General features: G+C 32.0%; 2 protein-coding genes across 4 annotated transcripts; both read left to right on the top strand.

Annotated features, from left to right (window-relative positions):
- Positions 1-4,171: 4,171 nt before the first annotated feature.
- LOC120253908 (probable protein phosphatase 2C 27) lies at positions 4,172-8,571 on the top strand. 2 transcript variants are annotated; one of them, XM_039262115.1, is made up of 5 exons: positions 4,172-4,263; positions 4,385-4,528; positions 6,375-6,575; positions 7,318-7,520; positions 7,705-8,571. In XM_039262115.1, the coding sequence occupies exons 2-5, from the start codon at positions 4,430-4,432 to the stop codon at positions 8,279-8,281; spliced, it is 1,080 nt and encodes a 359-aa protein (XP_039118049.1). In that variant the 5' UTR covers positions 4,172-4,263; positions 4,385-4,429; the 3' UTR covers positions 8,282-8,571. The 2 variants fall into 2 exon arrangements, with proteins under 2 accessions (XP_039118049.1, XP_039118052.1); XM_039262118.1 differs by lacking the exons at positions 4,172-4,263; positions 4,385-4,528 and adding an exon at positions 4,618-4,636.
- Positions 8,572-10,139: 1,568 nt separating this feature from the next.
- LOC120254583 (pentatricopeptide repeat-containing protein At1g80550, mitochondrial-like) lies at positions 10,140-14,723 on the top strand. Of its 2 annotated transcripts, none has more exons than XM_039262676.1 (2): positions 10,140-11,793; positions 14,318-14,723. In XM_039262676.1, the coding sequence occupies exon 1, from the start codon at positions 10,153-10,155 to the stop codon at positions 11,494-11,496; it is 1,344 nt and encodes a 447-aa protein (XP_039118610.1). In that variant the 5' UTR covers positions 10,140-10,152; the 3' UTR covers positions 11,497-11,793; positions 14,318-14,723. The 2 variants fall into 2 exon arrangements, with proteins under 2 accessions (XP_039118610.1, XP_039118607.1); XM_039262673.1 differs by lacking the exon at positions 14,318-14,723 and adding an exon at positions 12,147-12,433.
- The last annotated feature ends 7,352 nt before the right edge of the window (positions 14,724-22,075 follow it).

The raw sequence follows: 22,075 nt of genomic DNA, 5'->3' as shown, positions 1-22,075 counted from the left end.
TTCCTTAACCTTTTGGCAATAAAAGAAAATAATAATAATAATTAATAAATGGTAAAGGTCATTCCTATGCAGTTAAAGCCAATCATTATGGCATCACGTTGTTAATGGACTCTTTGACCTTGAAACATGCAATGTTTTTACCTTTACCATCATTATCACCATACCCAACTCAATGGCTAATTATGACATTATTTGATCCTTGATGGCTTAGTTTAACAATTATAGTTCTTGTGTTGACTTTGTTGAAGACTTAGTCAACTTCGTTGCCGACATCGAATTCTCAATCACTTAAAATTTTAGTGGACTATGTGCTCTTAGAATTCATATAAATATATGGCATAAGCAGTATTAATTTCGTGAAAAATTAGGTTTCAGAGCACCTTTTAAAAAAATTATTAGAGTTGAAACCGAAAATCCTGAAGGAGTGCACTCAAATGAGTGAAGAAAGAGACATTTTTATTTTAAATTTTATTTTAAAAAAAATATTTTGGAAATATTTTCAAAATTTTTTATCACTATGGTGAGAATTTTCTATACTTTGAAAGAAAGTATTCAGGATTATTCTTTTGTTTTTTTTTTTTTTGCAGTTTTTAATAGTTAATAATATCATTGCTTAGCCTATCATCTTTGTAAATTACACACACTTCTTATTTATACATCTTTTGAGGTGAAATCAGTATTTCAAACTAATAAACATGTCTCAAGAGTTTGGTACTAAAAGAGTTTTGACTAAAACATATTTAAAGAATTAGATGCAAACTTGTTTTCATCTCTTTAATTAAAGCATAAATACATGATCAACCCAAAATACAATTTCTAACACATGAGCATCATTACTTATATATAAATTTTAAAAACTTTATTTTGTCCCTTCACTGTGTTGGAATCGACTCACTCAAAAATTTCTCACCAATATGGATCGCAAATAAACACACAATAAATAATCAAACAAATAAACAACAGCCAAATTTTTTGTTGGGAGAAATCTTGGAGGTGGTCCTTTTCCTAACAATCTTATTGAAAGGGAATATTACATGGATCATTAGTATCATTGTATTCTTTTTCTCTTTGTGAGATCCTCACCATCTAATCTCACATGCAAACCTTTTTCAAACTTTTCTGACTCCTTTGTTATCTCTCCTCTCTTCTCTCTTGAATATATCTTCGACTTTGTATTTCTGGCATCTCAAAATGTGAGATATTATACTAATGTTAGGTGATTTGATTTATTTGTGTGATCTTTGTATTTGATTTTCTTTTATATGTTTTTTTTTGTCATTATTGCAATTTAACTATTAATATATTTTTTGGTGTAAATGTTTGGTTTTGAATAGTAGTACAGAATAATATTTTTTTACAAAAAATTTATGTGTGATTTTAAGTTTATGTGAAATTTAATTTTGGGTTGTAATATTTTTTTTATTTTAGAAATAAAAAAGTTTTATTGTGGAATACATTTAGCATGGAATACTACAAAAGAGCCCTTGCCCTAAAAAAATAAGAGATCTCATCAGTCATCACCTTCCGGTGTACTTACCAAACTACACCAACTACCCTCACCCCCTCCTTTTTTTTAACAATGTTTTTATTAAAGTGTCATTTAATTATTTTTTCCAACCATAACTAAAACTTTAAAAATTCTAACACATTGTATAAATTCATTTTATAAGAAGGAGAAGCTCTTTAATATTTGAAGAACGTGTAAGCTATTCTACCAACCATATAATAATCCAATGAATAAGATAAGATATCATTGCCAATTATTTTTATGTGTTATTTCTCTCAAGTCTTCAATTGTCATTTTCTATTTTAGAACTTGACTTAATTTTGGAGCATAGTATATATATATATACATGAACATTGATTATTGCAACAAGTTAAGAAAGGAAAAAGGGGTGGTGCAACAAAACTCAAGTGAATAATAATAATAATAATAATATATACACATATAAAGACAACCAGCTCTGTCTCATACGATAGGAATAAATGACTGAAAATGAGAGCGATGAAGCCAGTTTCTAATAACTATGTGATTTACTAAAGCAGGTATATATGAGCAGCGAATGATGGCACATTAACTCACAGTCAAGAAACATCTCTCTTTTCTATAACTCCATCTTGGAAGATATTTCACACGAATCTATGAAACAATCGTATATATTTTATGAAGATTTTCATAATATTATACTACATATTAGCACTATACGCTGACTAAGAGGCGTTTGGCATCATAATAATAATAATAATAATAAACTTCATGTCATTTTTCTATAATATTACATGGTGCCCTCATAGATTTTATGGCGCACTTTTGATCAGTTGCTAAAAGTACAGCTTTTTCGACTGTGAATTATATTGGTAGAAAAATACGTTCTTTGTAGGCCATTCTGAGTCATCGCAAATATTTGATCGTCAAAATAGTCAATTTTTCTTATTGTAACATACCACATGTTAGTATTTTTCAACTTTCAAGGCTAAAATTGTCACGTAGCTTGGCCCTCATTTTTATTTATTAAAAAATGTTGATTATATATATATATATATATATATATATATATATATATATATATGTATATATCTCTTTTTCTGTCATTCTATGTGTCCAAGTTTCACATGTTTAAACCCCAAGTTTGGTCTTTATATATATTAATGGAATTAGAGTGTGAAGTTAATTTCCAGTTAGAGTTGATGACTTTGTGACAAGGTTTATCATAAGTCTTTTTCTAATCAATATTTGGTCATGCATGTATCTTTATCATTAAACTAATTATTATCCTTGGACTTTTCCATTATATAAAATTCAAAAGTGTTCCTAGCTTATTTTTCACCATAGCAATTGGGATTTTGATTATTTAAAATATTTAAAACATACTGAAAATTATTAACCAAATAAATTTTCTATTGTTTCTAAATCTCACACTAAATATAAATAAATATAATATATAAAATAAGGTGTGAGAGCTATATATATATATATATTTGACTGAATTTCTAGATTTTTTTAAAGAAGGGAATTTTTTATATGATGATGATGATGATTATTATTATTATTATTATTATTATTATTATTATTATTATTATTAAAGTATTTTTTTTTATAAACATGTAATTTTTTTTTTATATTCTTGGTAATCCTTGAGCAAGAATAATGGAATAAATTACTAATATTTTATTGCATGAAGTGATGATCTAATTTTTTGAGTAACAAATTTGATAAAAGTGTGCATTTATTAGGAAAAAATATCAAAACAATTTCTATGTCTTTTAGTTGTATTATTCTTAAAAAATAAATCAAAATTAAAGACCACACCTTCTAAAATTTCTGTTTATTAATTAGATTAATAAAAAAACAAATCGTATAATCCTTTTTTAATCAATTAATGCTTGTAATAAATGTGGAAAATGGCATTCTATGTTTATTTACATAATCCACAAGTTTTAAAAATGAAAATCAAAATTTCACACTTATACATAAATGGAAAATTTTCAAAAATACACTTAAAATTTTAATTATTTAATTCCTAATTCATCCTATTTTCCAAAATTTCATTGATATTTAAATCACTTTCCTTTCCTCCCATTCATAAATAATATAGATTTTTTCTTTCAAGAAAAATATCCTTCTAATTCTCATATACTAAATTGCAAGAACAGATTTGAACATGTGTTTTAATAGGAAAGAAGATTTTTAAAAACATTATTTTATTTTTAAAAAATTATTTTTATTTTACAACCCTAATTATTATAGTGAATATTTTGCATATTTAATTATAAATTTATATGTACATATTAATTTCGGTTGAAGGTGTTACATATATTTGGTGCAAATAAAAAAAATTATAGAAAAAAATACATGTTTTTTAATTTATGCATTTGACTATTGACTCCTTATAAATTTAATATTTTAAAATTATTTATTTCAATTTGAGAATATGTAATCCAAAATTTATGGAAATAAAATAAATTAATTAATTTAAATAAATAGGTAACAGTTCTCCTATACTCACCACCGGTGCCGACAACCCATGATGTTATATAGAGAAAAAATCTCAACAAACAGGTGTCAATCTCTCCAGTTCTCAGTGGCTCAAACTTGCACGCGTGTTTCCAAAATACCCCTTCATTTGTTTTTATTTACATTCTTTAGCTCTCTAGAAGTCTTAAAGTAATTAGCAAAATTCCAAAAGAAAAGGAAAAAAAATCTCAACTTTCTCTTTGATTCTTCATAAAAATCACATCTTTTCACTACTACTAATCCCAACAGTAAGCATTTGTTCACAGATATTCCCAGAACCTTCTCTCCTGTCCATTGTTGTGTGGTGTTCTTCATCCTTGATCTCCTTTTTTTTATTGAGGTTGTTGTTTGGGTTGTGGTTCTGTTTAGGTTCTTGCCTGTTGCTGAAGAGATTCTCTTGGGAAGGGAGTAGTCATGTGCGTCAAGGACAAGCTGAACAACTCTGGAGACATGGAAAAGCTGGACTTTTCTAAGCCCCAGATGGGGAAAAGCTCCAGCCTTTCCAATCCTCATGTGAGTCCTCCTAACTCTTCTTCTTCTTCTTCTCCCCTTGCCCCTGTACTTTGCTTGGGAGCTGTTTCTTTTTTTATTTTCAGCGTTGTTTCGGTGTGAAATGGTGAGGTGAGATGGAAAGGTGCTTGCTTTGTGTGTGTGTGTGTGTGTCTGTGTTTTTCTGAGCAATTTGCTTGTTCTTTTGTGTTCTGTCTTTATGCTTGATTTGGGTTCTCAACTTCTTTTCTGATATTTGGATTGATGAGCAAAGATTTAAACTTTCCAACTTTGTTTTTGTTTGCTCTTTTGTTTCTGTTTATCTTCTTTGTTTATGTTTTTGAGTGGAAAGAAAATAGAATGCTTGTTTGGAGTTCTTAGTGATTTTTTGGTTTGGTGGTGTTTAGTTGTGATTGGGGTTTGACATGTTCATGTAAATCTCTTCATTGGTGGCATGTGAAATTGAATCTGAGCAGTTTCTTTGAGAATAGACAGTTTCCAAACATTTGGTGGCATGTAAAAATCTAATTCGGTGATTTTCTTTTGTTTTCCTTGCCTGAAAGGTTCTTCCTTTTAATCTTCAATGGTTTAATCAGAAGATTTATTCCAGTTCTTTGTTTGTGTTTTTCTTTTGTTTCTCAACTTGCTATTTTCTGTCCTTTTTTGCATTTGGTAATTTTCCTGATTTATTTTCCAAGTTGTCTTATTTCAAGCTGCTTATTTTGAATATTGCCGAATGTTAACATGATAGTTGCATTAAATGGTGTTTGATTTGAAGGAATTTCCACAATTCCTCTTATATTTCTGTTTCTTATTCCAATTTCTTCCAATATTGCTTGTTTGGGTATTTGTCCATGATGTATATTGATAAGTTGTGCTTAAGACAGCATTATTGCAATAAGTGAGTGCATGACACTTAAGACCCATCATGTCCTCTTTGTCATTACATGTAATTCAGTTCCTTTACATATTTTTCAACCTTTTTTTTTCTCTAGAAGCTTCACTTTTTTGGATGATTCCATGACTATCTTAAATATGCATTTACTAATGTTCACCTTCTTGTAGTTCTCTTTTGGAAATATCAGGGGATTTACTAGCCATGATTTTGTTTTCATTGTTAATGTGGTTAAATGTTATCTCTCTAATATACCCTATGTCACTTTCTGCCTTGAATTAGTCAGGTTTGAATGCTAAAAAACAAAAAATTTCTTCTTATGGGAAAAAGGTTGTACATTTGGTTTTGTAAAGTGTCTTGTAAGATACCAGGTGAATCTCTTATAGAATTGATGTTTTGTGTGAATCTAAAATTTCTGTGTTCTTAGTGCTCAAGAGAGATGTTGAGAGTTTTTTATTTTTTATTTTTTAAAGTCTCTGTAGACTGACAATATTCAACCTCTAAGGTATGTAAATATCAAAAAACAAAAGCTTTTGAAAGATGTGGCTTTGCTGCAAGAATGATATAAAAAGTTGATTGCATAAAATTGTTATTACAATTGTCTTTTTCCATATTATAAAGAGTTGTTGTGATAAAGAAATAATATAACAGCATATCCATGGAATGAACATATGAGAATCTTATTTGGATTGGTGGAAATAAAATATAAGCTACTGAAAACAAAGTGATCTGTGCTAAATTGGAAGTAGTTTTAATCAATGATTAGATGTAAGAAGGTAATTTAATTATGTGTCTATGATAATAAACCTTTTTCTTGGGCTTGTTGTGAAATCAATTACTATTTACTTTTGCCGAATTTGAGCTATCACATGTTTGATCTGTTTTTAGCAAATTTTTTGGGGTTTTTGGAGACCCTACTTGTAAAGTTTCTTTCATTGAATTTCTCATTCTAATTGTATTCCCTGGCTATTGCAGATGGAAAAAATCTGTGAGAACACAGTGGCGACAGAAGGCAATGAAAACTTGTCCAAGGACTTTGTACCAAGTATTCGATCTGGGGAGTGGTCTGATATCGGCAGTCGTGAGTATATGGAAGATACACATGTATGCATTACTGATCTTGCTAAGAAATTTGGCTCTTGCTATTTGGGCGGTGATGTTGTTTCGTTCTATGGGGTGAGTGTTTATTTGTTATTTATATGCTAATTCTGATAACCTTGTTTTGGTGCTCGCTGCTCATATTTGTGCTTGGTAGTGTACCATCTCTGTATTTGTGGTTGTAATCATGATGAGTGGTTCTTCGGTTGAAAACTTATGAGTAGTCTACTATTGCCTCAATTTGCTTTTTTGTCTTCATAAATGTCCTTTTGGATTAATGTTGAAGAAGAGATTATTATATGCCATGAAATGTTTTTCTTTCTGTTAGCTTGCTTGTGTCGCACTATCTTGGTATTGTATTTCATTCATGACATATATGTATATTATTAATAATTTGACCTTAAAGTTTTTTCTTGAGATAACAATAAAAGAAACAAATCTTTAGGTTCTTTGATGATGTACATAGGTACAAACATTGAATGTTTATGATGTAAACATTGTGGTAAAAAAGATTAACCAGGCATAAATAAGTTTTTTAAAGATTTTCTCTATTGCTCTAACCATTCTGAAAAGTTAGAAGCATTAAAATTTTATTTATGAGTTTGTGAATAATTTATGAGTTTTCATGATGAGCATTTACTTTTAACATTGAATTTTTATAATCTATTATTTTGTTAATGGCTAACATCTGAACAGTCCTAGATTAAAACTGTGGAATTGGTCAAAGCAACAGCTATTACTTTTATCATTTCAAGCATGTTTTGATCTACACTAGTTTGTATAAACTGGCATGATTTGTTAATTCGAAGTATATGTTCAGGTTTTTGATGGACATGGAGGCAAAAGTGCTGCTCAATTTGTCCGTGACAATCTTCCTCGGGTCATCGTCGAAGATGCAGATTTCCCACTTGAGCTCGAAAAAGTAGTCACGAGGTCATTCGTGCAAACCGACACTGAAACATACTCTCGTCAGTCCACTCTTTCTTCTGGAACAACAGCACTCACAGCAATGATATTTGGAAGGTGCAAATCTTTTCTTTGTGTCAATAACTTTCTCTTTGTTTCGAAAATTTCATTTTCTTGAAGACTGTCGATTTGCGAAACAATCATCTTACAGTTCATTCTTGTGATATCATAATTTCCCAACAGCTAATTTTGATTATCCTTTTCGATGCCCATTGTTGGCTAATGATGGAAAATACTGCAGGTCTCTTCTTGTTGCTAACGCCGGTGATTGCCGAGCAGTTCTTTCTCGACTCGGGATGGCAATCGAAATGTCCAAAGATCATAGGCCATGTTGTCTCAAGGAAAGAAAACGGATTGAATCTCTCGGAGGTTACGTCGATGATGGTTACTTAAACGGGCAGCTCGGAGTGACCCGTGCGCTCGGAGATTGGCATCTTGAGGGGATGAAGACCATCGGTGAACCCGGGGGGCCATTGAGTGCTGAACCTGAACTTAAATTAATAACCTTAAACAAGGACGACGAGTTCTTGATAATAGGCAGTGACGGCTTATGGGATGTCTTCTCAAACCAAAATGCAGTAGACTTTGCTCGAAGAAAGTTACAAGAGCACAACGATGCGAAGTTGTGCTGCAAACAGTTGGTCGAGGAGGCAATAAGGCGAGGTGCCGACGACAATCTAACGGCCGTGATGATCTGCTTCCACTTGGATCCTCCGCCACCCATAATAGTCCAGAAATCAAAAGTACGACGGAGTATATCTGCCGAAGGTCTCCAAAATGTCAAGGGTCATTTGGAAGGGCTACATTGTTTCAATTGATCACATTGTTTCGGCATCGAAGTTTTTTTCCGTCTTTGAACTGTATGTTTGTTTTATTGAGGTGGCTCTAATTGTATCGTAGATGTCGTATCGCCGACGGATCGAATTGGAGAGTTTGGTGCAGTGGAAAATGAGTAGCTCATTTGATGAGGCTGATGTGTATCATTTAAGTGAAGGTGTAAATAAGGCTATTCTTGATGCTGTTATTAAGCATCATATGATGTTCATAAACCAATTGTTCATCACTCTTCTGATAAAAATGCCAACTTTTATACTTTAATGCATTTTCATTATATTATTTATGTAATTGTTATATTTTACTTCTATGCTAGAAATTAGTAATCTTTTGAATTTTATAATTTCTTGTTTTTCAGATGATTAAGTTACTGGGTTAATTTTTTCATGTCACTTAATTATTGTTCTGTTTTACTTGATAATAGAATTTTAATTTGCATTATAATAGTTATTTATCTTTAATTTTATTTTATCGGACAGCCATTTGATTGATTTGGGAAATGACTGATTTGGGAATTAAATATTTTATGTGATAGGCGGAAAATGTGTCAGTTTTTCAGTGACACATTAGCCGTTTTTATTTAGATTGTACATATCACCAAATTTGAAAATTTTTTTATTGCCATATCAATTATTGTTTTTTTCAAATCAACTGAGTGATTGACTAGTGAAATAAAATTGAAGATAAGTGATCAATAGTGATAATGCAAATTAAAAGTTAAGTTATCAAAATAAAATAATGCTATAGGTAAGTGACTTATGAAAAAATTAACTCTAATGGTAAAATTTTATAAGATTTTTATATGCAAAACCCTTTGACAATAATAACAAAATTTATAATTTCTTGTATTACTTTGCAAACAGACAACAAGAAGTGTCTTTGGGGAGTGAATTTTGGTTTCATAATTTAGGATTTTAATAGTTTCAATTAAGCCTTTTTCAATAAATTAAAAAATTTATATTTTCTGTCAAATAAAATTTGCAATTAATTTTTTTTACATACTATGGTTAAATTATTTCTATAATGCAGAGCATAAAAAAATATAAATACATGTTTTTATGATTTTCATTGAATAAACATAAATATGGTTAATGTAAATTTAAAATGGTTTTTTTTTATAAATTTGGACAAATCATGTGTCATGTGTTACAGTGTTAGCGACAGGCGCGTATAAGGAGTTGAGCTCTTTAGAACAACTGTGTTCTCCACTTGTATAAGCCGGACAAAAATTAAAAAATACTCATATAAATTAAACAAACAAAAATAAAAAGGTATGGTAAATAATTTCACAAATTTTTATTTTTATTTTTCTAAAAAATGGCGCATGTATACATAGAGGTTGCATCTTTTACAAATATTCGTTGATGGTACAATATGAACTCTTGACACTATTTCTACCAGCACGTGGAAAGAAAGTAATAAAAATTGACTAAACAACCCAACCACCAGTTGATGGAACATAGTTTGGTTACTATTAAGACTATTGTTGCTATACCAACTCGTGTTTGTGTCTTTCTATCTCTAATTTTTCAAAACCTGTAATTATCTCAATTGTCCGATCATAATTATTACATAATATAATTAATCACAATCACAGCTGTCTAAGACTAGTGTTGTTATACCAAGTTATATTTGTTTTCCTCTAGTTTTTTATTTTTCAAAGCAGGCGGATGTACTATAAATGTCCGCACTTGACGTATGGTGATATTCATATATATATATATATATATATATATATGTATATAAATGAAATTATGAAATGAAATTATGATGTTTGGCAAGGGTGCATGTGAAAAATAGCCAAACTCCTTGGATGAAGAACATGAATTACAAAATGGATTGAAGAGCTCTCAAAATGAAAACCCTAAACCCTAGCGCGCCCTTTCGCTCTCCTCCGAGCTCCATAGCCGGAGCTCTTCCCCTCCTTAGCAATGCCCGCCACCACCCTCCCCGTCCCCCAGATCAAGCGTCGGCGTCGCTGGACTTCGACCAGGACACCGTCCTCGCCACCCTCGCCTCCTACTCCGATGACTGGCCGCGCGCCGTCGATTTCTTCCGTTGGGTCTCGTCCCGCTTTATCCACACTCCGGCCACCCATTCTCTTCTCATCTCCATTCTAGGTAAGCACTTCGAGTTCACTCTCGCATGGTCTCACATCATCTCCATCAACCCCTCCCCGGATCGCTCCGTCCTCCGCTCCCATTTTAACCGCCTCGCCGCCGCACACCTCGTTCAAGACGCGCTTGATGCTTTCCGGCGCTCTGCTGACTTTGGCCTCTATGACGCCGCTACCTTCAGCCTCCTCATTGACGCCCTCTGCGACCATCGGCACGTCATTGAAGCGGCTGACCTCTGCAAGAACCCTCCTTTCCCGATCGATACTAAGATCTACAACATGCTTCTTCGGGGCTGGCTCCGGATGGGGTGGTGGGGACGTTGCCGCGAGTTCTGGGAGGAGATGGATCAAAAGGGAGTCGCCAAGGACCTTCACTCCTACTCCATCTACATGGACATCCTCTCCAAGTCTGGCAAGCCGTGGAAAGCCATCAAGGTCTATAAGGAGATGAGGAGTAGGAACATTGCTCTCGATGTTGTCGCTTACAACACTGTTATCCAGGCAGTAGGGAAGTCAGATGGTGTTGATCGAGCGATAACGCTGTACAAAGAGATGATTGAAAGGGGTTGTGAGCCAAATGTAGTGACTTTCAATACAATTATTAAGCTCTTGTGCGGGGATGGGAGGATTAATGAGGGATATGCTTTTTTTGAACAGATGAGGAAGAAGGGATGTGATCCCAATGTGATTACATACCACTGTTTCTTTCGGAACCTTAATAGGCCTAAGGAGATCCTCTGGTTGTTTGATAGGATGGTTAATACTGGATGCCGGCCAAGGATGGACACTTATGTGATGCTGATGAACAAGTTTGGGAGGTGGGGGTTTCTTAGGCCAGTATTACTTGTTTGGAAGGCAATGGAGGAGCATGGGTGTAGCCCGGATGCATTTGCTTATAATGCGTTGATTGATGCTCTGTTACAGAAGGGGATGGTTGATATAGCGAGGAAGTATGATGAGGAGATGTTGGCCAAGGGATTATCTCCAAAACCGCGGAAGGAATTGGGTACTGGCGGTTTCAGTGCAAGGTCTTCTGCTGATATTGTTTCTGATGATCATAATGCATTGAGTAATGTCTTCTAGGGATGAAAAGTACAAGATTTTAAGTGACTTATAATGTTATTTGAATCTTGGAAGTGCTGTGGAGTCAGGACATGTTGGGGACATTTGAAAAGATACAGCCTTTGGGGCTTCAGTCACACTGTTGGCCTTGAGATTGATTTAGTTGGGTCTTGGCACTCAAGATGGGATTCACATTCACTTCAAGCTTCCAATCCTTGCCTCTGGGCTTTATAAATAGTAAATGTGGAAGCACACCTGAGATGAACAAACAGAGTTTCATTCCAATTTTTGAAAGCAGGGATGCTGACTTTGCACCAGGTATTTTGGCTGTACACTTAAGTTTATCACACCTGTGTATATTATTTATGCAGTCCAATATGGGTATTGTGGAGTGAGAACATTTGCGACGGTGGCTGTTTTAAGTGAACTTAAACCTATATTCTTTGTCAGATACTGTTGTCTAGATCTATTTGTGCAAGAAAAGCTATAAGTAGTCAGTGTGGTGGCTTAATGCCAAAAGTTCAGATAAAGAGCTAGCATGGACAAAAGTTTGATATCAATTTCCAATTGATGAAAAATTAAAGCAAAAATACTGACATAATCTTACTGCCATATGTCCCTGAACCTACAGCACTCAATCTATGCTTTGCTTGGTCTTTAATTGTTGACAGAAGCATGCGACTGTTGGAGAGGCAGGAAGAGATGCAAATAAAACTGAATTTTGTTTTAGAAGGTGCCAGGTGATACCTGACAAGAGAATGAGGTCTACAATAGAAGGGTGGAATAAGATCAACAAAAGAAAGTGAATTTGGAAATTTTGCTTCAAGTCTTTTTCCATTCTTGTTTTCCCTGTCATTGTACTCTTATATCATCTACCGAAGGATTTTTTATTGTATTAAACAGGGCTTATGCATATTGCGTCAATGTTCATCTGAAATGAATGTTTATATTGTGTGGACTGCCCATCTTGTGCTTCGTTTTTACAAAGAAGACATGGAGAGAAGTACTACCAAATAAATGATCATAAGACAGGATTTTCTTCAAAAAATAATTTGAGACAATGCCACTAATTGATGAGATGCCTTAATAGTGAGTTTTATGCTATCTCAAGAAGGATTGGTTTGAGCTGACAGTGGTACAAGTTTCATTTTGATATGGTAGAGGAAGCGTGATGATGGCTTGGGTTGGTAGAGGAAGTTTTGTGCTTCATTTTCATGAATGAACTTTCTTTGCTTTTTACATTAGTAATTGCTAGAATTATCTTCCTGACTATATGAAACTCTGCTTTGTCTGTGAACGTAGACTAATTTTTCTTTGTCTCTTATCGTAGCAAATAATGGCAATGTTTAGGCGCATGGATGCTCTTTAGGCTTAGAATTAATTATTTAGTGAAGTGGGGTAAGATGGTGCAACACAAGCTTGAAAGCCTTAGCTTATTTGTGACACAACATGAGCTGCCATTATTATCTTGTCTAAGAATTAAGATCATGTATTTAGGTGTTAGGGGTGGTTTGGTAATTTCAGCTTTCGGCACTAAATCTGATAGGTTTATTCTGAATTTTATTATAAATTGAGTTTTTATGTGTAAGTGTAGAAGTCTAGTGTAAGTAATTCTTACCATATCTGAAATCAAACTTTACCCAGAAAAGATCTATGATCTCTATAAAAAGTGCAAAGAACCTTCTTAGGAAATCAATCAATGAATTACTTTTAAGGTGTGATTGCCTTTTTTCATCTTCTGAGTGTAATTGCTTAGATTATGTAGGAAATCCATCAATCAATCACTCGTAGAGAATCTAAGCAATCACATTAACCTAAAAAATTCTAAGAATATTTCATTGATTAATTGCTTGAGAAGATTCATCTCTTTTTATAGAGATCAAAGATCTCATCTAAGTTAGATTTCAAATAGGAGAAGAATTATTTAAACTAGAATTTATCTAGACTTCTAGACATGATGAAAACTACCTTATAATAAGATTCAAAACAAACCCGTCAGATTTGGCGCGCTTATGGTGGAAGTACCAAACCACTCTTGGCACCTAAATACATGATCTTAATTCTTAGACAACTTTTAAACATAAAACATGATAAATATAATGGAGGCCATGTTTTGCATCAATTTCACTTTAACTTTGGAGTACCAGGGTTTATAATAAGGGACTTTTGAGAAGTATCTCTATTTTCCCCTTTTGGGCTCTTTAAATTGCATAAATTAATGCTTAATCTAGAACAAGAATCAGCTAAGGAACATTGTAGCCAGTTGAAAGAGTTTGTTGCTCGGATGAAAGGCAATTATACCTTATTTAACTTGGAATTCCTTCACATCCATGGCCAATAGAATGGCTTTGTGAAAAGCACAAAAATGTTGAGAAGAATAAAGAAGCAAATGAAGGAAAAGTTGAGCTTTTAAAAAAAAACATGGAACAGAAAAGTTATGTGCACTGGACACTGAAGTTTTGATTTTTATTCCCTTATTTCATTTATTGTAGCAGAAATAGGATAAAGAAAACAAAAGAGGCATATATGCAAACCATCCCATAAATAATTTGTTATGGATCCGGTTGTTGATATTATATGATAGAGGTGTGATCATACAAGAAAATTCTCAATTGAGCAAATGAAATTCTCATGATGTAAAAGATCAAGATTTTAACTTTTTCAAAGTTCTTTGGTCTTTTGTTTCTATGGCATCCTACCCTGAAGCTAATGTTCACCAATATGTGATATTTATTTGCAATATCTTGATTTGTTGTCTCTGAACTTCATTTCTTAATATTTTTTCTTTGATATTCATCTTTGTTGTAGTGATATCTCATGTAAATTTTTGTGTTTATTGCAGATTTTGAATGTGTTATCTTAAATTGAGGATGGGTGATATCTGCGTCTGTGCTTCTATATTGTAATAGTATTGTGCCATATTATGTCAACCATGCAGCTCGATCCCCTTATCTTTCTGCCATGAATTGGCACACATAAATAGGGATTCTCATGGTATATTCAGTTCAAATGTGTTCAAAATTGCATAAAAAGTTCCTAATAGTTGCATTTGATACCTGCTGTCTGCTTGTGAGTTATCTAGCATTGATTTTCATAGATTGGTTTCATTTTAGATATCTTTTACTTCTGTTACAATCTGATTTTCAGCTTCAGTTTGTAGACCTTAGATCTAATTTATTTATTAATGGAGCACCAATGGGATAATCATCTGCCAACAGTTGTGTACACTTCAGGAAGTTCAATGATACATAAGAGAACTGTTTTCATGTGTTTCCTTTATCATCCTTGTAACATTCTCTATAATGTCATTACCAAATTACAGCTAAATACCTTAGATATAGTGAATGTTATACCACTAGGTATGCGTGGCAATGTGGGTTATACAAGGATGTACCACATGGTTATGCACTAGCTTTGCCAATAGATCAAGCAGCAACTTTAATTGTGCTACCTACTCCCTTGAATGCTATCGATGGTGAAATATATTCATGAGTTTTTTTGAGGTAAAAAAACAGAAAAAGCTATTGCTCAACTTTTCTTGAGGATCAATTTTCTACATAACGTGTTCATTCATTATTGTCCTTGGTCTGTCTTTTCTTGTCCTTTTAAATAGCCTTTGTTGCTGAACTGGTATTTCATGCATTGGGTGTTAAGATTGTTCTCAGTGTAACATATGATTATTTATCTTTACATGTTATCATTCTCTCTTTGCACGGATTTCTTTCTGCACTTCGCTGCAAGAAACAAAAATGTTTCAGTTCATCTGAATTCATTTCGACTTGATAGAACACCATGGAACCTAGCATTATTCAGCTTTCTAATGTCAGAGATTTGCTAGAGCTTCCTATATCTTTTAGATGGGTTTTCATGTTTCTGACCCATTTTGGTGGTTGAATGATGTCAAAACTACCGGTGTTTGTTCATGATTTGTCATATCATAGTTATTCGGTTTTATTATCCTTTTAGTTAGACATCATTGTTGATCTAATGACTGAAGTCTGGATAATCAACCTAGAGAATACTTTTTCAAATGCTTTGAACTGTCATGTTATACTTCAGAAGGCATTGTTATTTTCTTGGCTACACCCTAATTGTTACAGCTACTACCTCAGTTTCCCTTTTGTTAAATCAATGTGGACATGATTAGACAGAGAAAGTAGACACGTTTAATTCCTAGCATTTAGAACTAAAAAACTGAATGTCCTTCATGGGTACAGTGAAAGTCATATAGATGATCTGTCAAAATGTGCAAACTTTACAATTGTCTTTGCTGCCTTCTCTTGTGGTGAGATGCTTTAGTGGCAGCTCTGTATGTTGCACAGAGTCTGATCTTTTGATCAAATCTAGAAGCTTATTAATCAACTTCTCCTATCCTAAAAATAAAGCCAAAATTGTTTAGATACGTGTAGTAGTACTGAATCTACTTTAGCAAATTGAACAAACCTAAAATTAAGGACTTAAAACTCAGAAAAGGTCAGGTTACTTAGGAATGATATTTCTCCCGAAGCCCTTTTAGATGATTTTTATTTTTTATGGTATACACATATAAGAATATTTGTCAAATGGTTGAAGAACATTATGCAAAGATAATCTAAAGAACAATAAAGAGCAAAAGGGAAATGTATACTTTTTCTTAGTGTCCAAAAGTTGTCGTAAACCTTAATCTTGTTACCTTGGCTTCTTCACCTGCCCTAACTAGATGTTTAATTTCGCCAATTTCTGGATCTGGATCTCCTGTTGCATTCTGTAGGACATCAAGATCAATGAAATACCACAAGGGAAGGTGTCACATACTGATTATATTGTTAGAGATTCTTGAACGAATTGGCTGAATTGGATGCATTGCTTGCATCATCACAGATAACATAGAATGCATTTGTCTTTCCGTGGATTGGTCTCATATTTTTGGATTAATGCATTAAACGAATTTTTAACTACTTTTCAAGGCATTATGGTCTTTCATTGACTAGACCTTACGAATCCTATGAGGAAGCACCAGAGCCTGACAGGCTTTTTGCCTTTGGGCCAATTCCAGGATTTGACTTGAATTGCTGTATTGATATGACCAGTGGTGCTGCAAATCTGTATGAGATTAATTGAATTGAGATTGCTTATTTTCATTTTTAAAGAAGTAAACACGTTTATCAGGTGGTTCTATATGCTGTTATTCATCAATGTTGTCGTTTATGCTCTATATGCTATAGGAATTTCTTCAATATCATACGAGTTTTATCTCCTCCAATAAATTATTTTATTCTGATATATTTCTCAAATTTGCAGTACTCTTAGTCAGAAAGCTCAAACTACGGACTGATGCAGGACTATATAATGTTCTTGGTGTGTTCTCTGTAAAACTTAACTTTATGAGATTGTTTACATGTGCTAAACTTGTGTTTATTTGACATATTTTATTATATCTCAACAGACTATTTGTTTGCACTTCTCATAATTGCATGTCTATGAAATTTGCAATTTCTCACATACATGCAAAGCAAATATCTTGGTTTTACAGGGGTATTTATGGAATCACAAGGTTCCAACAACTGGATTTATGGAAGTTGGCTTGTGAAACATTGAGCACATATGATGCATGTGAACAAGTTCAGAGATAGAACAAAGACATTCTGGCAAAAGTCAATTATATGCTTCTTGTCCCTTCTTCACATTGGACCAAACTCAGCTGTGGCTTGTACCGTGATTGCATTCACTTGTTATATAAGACAAGCCCTCCATTAATCAGTTTTCTTTGGAGGGACGGAGGATGTCAACATGAATAACTTACATGAGCTTTGTCCTTTTCAGACTCATTTATTGCAAAGTTGCCAACCCAACCGCAAAGAAGTTTTTATGGCTGCTTCTCCAAGGTTAGTTGTTAGTTCTTTGGACAAGGAAAAGCACTTTTTCTATTGTTATTTAATTTCCTGAAATAGTTCTTTTTTTTTTCTCCTAAATCTTCTTCACAAAAGAAAGTCTGTTCAGTTTTAATTTTAGAGATTCCACCAAACACCATTTTTGAGTTTTTCACCTTTTACTTCATTTTTCAGCTTTTACTCTTTGAAAAACTTTTTACTAGTAAAACTATTGGTATTTGGCTGGACCAAGTGAATTACACTAATCTCTTGGATGCTATATATGAATCTTTTATTTTGTAATATCCAATTGTTCTTCCTTATATTGCTCAACTAGCTAGATTAAAAGTAAATTGATTGGTTCAAACTCCTCTAATATCATATAATTGACTAACTTGTTGGTTAGTATGTATGCGACATAAGAGCTATATACAATATATCCTCAGCATCTATTGGCATAAACATATTCATATGACATTGTAAGTTGCATTGAGCTCATCTATTAACCAGCAGGTCAGAAACTCCTTCTCAACCTTTTCTTTTTTTTTCTTTGCATTAATATATGCAATTAAAAGTTGATTTTTGTTAGATGTATATATTATTGAAGTTCAGTTACTTTCGATCTTGATAAATATGATACACATTATCTTCATTCGGTGATGATGATATAGGTAGGTAAGAGAGAGAGAAAGAAAGAAAGCAAATTTGTCGAAAGCGGTCTACAAAATGAAGACGAAAAAAGAAGAAGATGCCAGAGTATGGTTGGGGGAGGGGTCCCCTTGCTGGGGATGCATGTGAGGATGGAGGGGAGAAAGAGGGCAAGATGACAGCATTGAAAGGTACGTTGCATGAATATCAAAGTGTTGGACGTGCATGGCAAATAGACAGCCAGGAAAGATGGCTGCACTTATTGAATTGCTTAACTTAAAGGAAACACTTGGAATAACTTCCCCCCTTTTGCTTCAATTCAATAGCAAACTCTGATTTTGATGCCTTCCTACCATCTTTCTCCAACCCTTTGCCTTCTTTTATCTGGTACTTCTTTTTTAGAGTTAACGCCACAAGCATCCATTCATGATTCATCTCTCTTTATGGGTCGGTATGGGTCTGTTTGATTTGCCGATGAGAACATCAGGAGCAATAAAGCACAATACAAATGGTTGAGTTACAACATAAGTTTTATACTCGATGGTCAATGGACAATACATAATTTTTATTTTAATCAAGGATAGCTTGTAACTTGGCAAAATTTTTGTACCTTGGTTTTTTGGGTATAAAAAAATTTATAAAGTTGTGTTGTATTTGATTTTTATATTTGTGTTGTATTTTTATCCTATTTGACAAAAAAAGTTGTGTTGTGTTGTGCTTCAAATTTTCTTTGTATCAAATAGACTCTACATGTTTATATATATATATATGTTTCTAGGAGTTTTAATCATTTTATTTTATTGATGCAGAGTTGATTTACAGTTGGTAAAATATATTATGTTGTCCCAAGGTGATGTTGCAGGATGAACAAAGAGATTTCAGAGTTAATATGAAAATTTTGATAGCATAGAGTATGCTTTTTGATCATATATTAAGAGTAATTAAGCACAGTATAAAATATATTAAAAATGTTTTTTTGAAGGTCTCTACCAATTACTAGGATTTTACTTCAAGAGTAAAAGCTTAAAATGTTAATTTCTTAGCTTTTATGTTTGTTAATTTCTACAGATAGTTGATTATGTTATCTTTTTAATTTAGTTTTCATTTATACTAATTTTCTTAGCTAAGGTTGTTAAGGTATTATTAATACATCAATTTGATGCACCTTAAGTGAGAAAGAACAATCCTTTTGTTATTATTGTAGTTTTTTAGTATCCTCCTCTTTGTTATCATTTTTTTCAATATCTTTATAAAGTAAATTGCTCACTCCCTATTGTTATAATCAAATAGTATTGTTATGATTGGTTATAGTATACTAGCTTTATTAATTGATATATAGCATAAATTTACCATAAATAAATAAATAAATAAATAATTCATTTCAGTTTGCACAAAAATTTGGTCTTTTACTTTAGTGTTGGATAAGATTGATAATCACGTTTACAATAAATTAATTAATTGCTATTTCCATTAGAGCTTATACAAGGAAATTAGATTATCTTAACTTGTTCTCCTTATATTAGCCACTTGGTTTTGGCATTGTATTCATATGCTATGGGAGAAACACAAGGGATGGTTCTCTTTTTATGTTCTTTTATCTTTTTCAAATGGAAGGATGGTGAGTTGAGATTATGGAAAGCAATTAGATTTCAACACCATTGCATCCTTTTAAAGGTTTCATTTTTGTCAATCTAGTGTTTCCTTCTAATGTAGGAAAACTTTATATTTATCTATCCTTATTAATTGTATTCTTCTTCATTTGATTAATTATTGGGTACAACAAGTTTCCAAGATGTTTGGTTCATGATCATTCCCTCATCAACTCTTTTCCCTTTTTATTTTATTTTATTATTTAACTTAATTTTCATTTTGATTTTTGACCCATTAATTTTTTAAGAGCCACAGGTTTCAAACTATTCTGGATGAGGTAATGAGAGCTCTATAAAAGAGTAAGTCTTTTTCAACGGATGTTTTTTTTATATATACGAGATTCAAACTTGAAATCATTTGTTTAAGCGACCAAGATCAATATGTTGGTTGATTTAGTTTTAGTTCATTATGTTTTATATAAATTTACAATTTAGAGGATTTATCATATATTTCCTATGAATAACGTAGTTAAACTATTTATCATTATCTTTTTCACCCAAAAATATTAAAAATATCTTAAATAGTTTTTTAAAAAATAAAAATTATTATAGTATATGTTGTCAAGATTTTTTTTATTTTAAACAATGTGGACAAATCACCCCATACATTCGAATGATATTTAACCACACATTGAGAGAGGGAGTCAAATCGTTAAACTTTCTCATGGGAGCCAAAAGCTTTATGGTTCAGCTATTGTGACAGCAATATATTATAATGATTATGTTTTAGCTCATTAATTTTATTTTAAATCATAAAATTATTTTAAATTTATTCAGTTTATATATTTTTTATTAAAAAAAGTTATTTGTCCATATATATCACATTAAATGATTTATTTAAAACACAAAATAACAGCTGAATACCTAACTTTTTCCTGTAATATTTAGACTCTCCCTCTATATATATATATATATATATATGCAAATGTTTTCTTTTTTTAAGTCCTTGCCCTTAGTTTTGTTATGATGTGTTGTTGTAACTTTTATCCAACGAAATTTAATTAGAGAAAGGGTTTAATTATTATGATATTAATTAATTAAGAATTGTAACAGTTATTAGTTGTCTTCATATTGAGACAAGATCCATCAAGCAAGTCTAGTTTTGAGAGTGAAAGGACCATCTCACTTGGCCCATCCATGATATATATAATTGAGATGTTTCATCAAACAAGAAGCCTTTTAATTTATATATTTAATGTTTAAATAAAAATAAGACATACATAAATAAATAAAACTTTGATTTTCATGGTTGGGAAGCATGTCCTGTCCATATTCATAATATTTTGAAGACCATGAACATCATTTAAATTCAATAATTCAGAACCACATATATATATATATATATATATATTAAGGATTATTATATAATTTTTTAATATAAAGTGATAATATTCAATAATTTTTATTATTCTTCAAGGATTAGAATGCTAATTACTATTTAAGAAAATTAACAAATTCTCATGATATGCTTGAGTTCCATAACCAATCTCTCAATCTACTCCAATCTTATATAGGCATTAATTTTAAACATTTGTAATAATCAAATTTGTAACTCTTACTATATGAGTTATATGGCATGCAAGAAAACAAGAAATTATTATTATTATTATTTATTTATTTATTTATTTATTTTATATATGTCACGTAGGTAACTCTAGCTCCATCATGTTACAAGTGATAAACTAAATGATTACAAGAACTAAAGCCACCAAATTAAAACTGTATTTTTTTTTTTAATGACATACAAAATGGATCAACAAACCCTACAAAGAAAAATTAAAATAATCAAGAGTCAATAATTTTGAACACAACTATCCATCCTATTGCATTGTGCAAGCATATATATATATATATATATATATATATATATATATATATATATTATCAAAACTCGTCCCACCTACTCTATTCTAAGGAAGAGGCATGCATTCCTCTAGCTAGTTTTACTTAAATATATATATACACATTATCAAAACTAGTACGTCCTTCTCTATATTGTAAGGAAGGGGAGCATGCATGACTTTAGTTTTACTTATATATTTATATAGTGTATTATAGTACACAAATAAACAAACTCAAAGAAGATTATATGTGCCTTTAATATTTAGTTTATTAAGTTGACCACCCTGTTCATCCTTTGAACCATTACCTAATTTTGCGGCCATCGTACACCCATGCAAACAAACTCTTACTTTCATGTTCATGCATGCAAAGCCTTGGAACTTTCCATACTCCTCCACATTAGCTTGTCTTTTAACACCTCACATGAAGAGATCTTATTAAATAATTAATATTTAAACAAGAGTACTATGTTGTGTAAGTAGTACCAATGAGCCCTCAACTTCTCTCTTGAAATCATGGAAGTTTGACCAGAGGTTAGAAGAGAGAAGACATGGTGAGTTAATTAATGGTCCTTTTTTCATTCCTCAAAAGCATGAAATGTTGGCATGTTCT

The sequence above is a fragment of the Dioscorea cayenensis genome, chromosome 3 (assembly GCF_009730915.1).
Source record: "Dioscorea cayenensis subsp. rotundata cultivar TDr96_F1 chromosome 3, TDr96_F1_v2_PseudoChromosome.rev07_lg8_w22 25.fasta, whole genome shotgun sequence".
In the NCBI taxonomy this organism is placed as follows: domain Eukaryota; kingdom Viridiplantae; phylum Streptophyta; class Magnoliopsida; order Dioscoreales; family Dioscoreaceae; genus Dioscorea; species Dioscorea cayenensis.
This window is presented reverse-complemented; position numbering and strand designations above follow the sequence as displayed.

Bases quoted from the DNA above. Each gene is read 5' to 3' on its own strand.
- LOC120254583 (XM_039262676.1), top strand. From the start codon at position 10,153: ATGAAAACCCTAAACCCTAGCGCGCCCTTTCGCTCTCCTCCGAGCTCC.
- LOC120253908 (XM_039262115.1), top strand. From the start codon at position 4,430: ATGTGCGTCAAGGACAAGCTGAACAACTCTGGAGACATGGAAAAGCTG. The intron at 4,529-6,374 runs GTGAGTCCTCCT...TGGCTATTGCAG, and splicing joins CCAGCCTTTCCAATCCTCAT to ATGGAAAAAATCTGTGAGAA. The intron at 7,521-7,704 runs GTGCAAATCTTT...AAAATACTGCAG, and splicing joins ACAGCAATGATATTTGGAAG to GTCTCTTCTTGTTGCTAACG.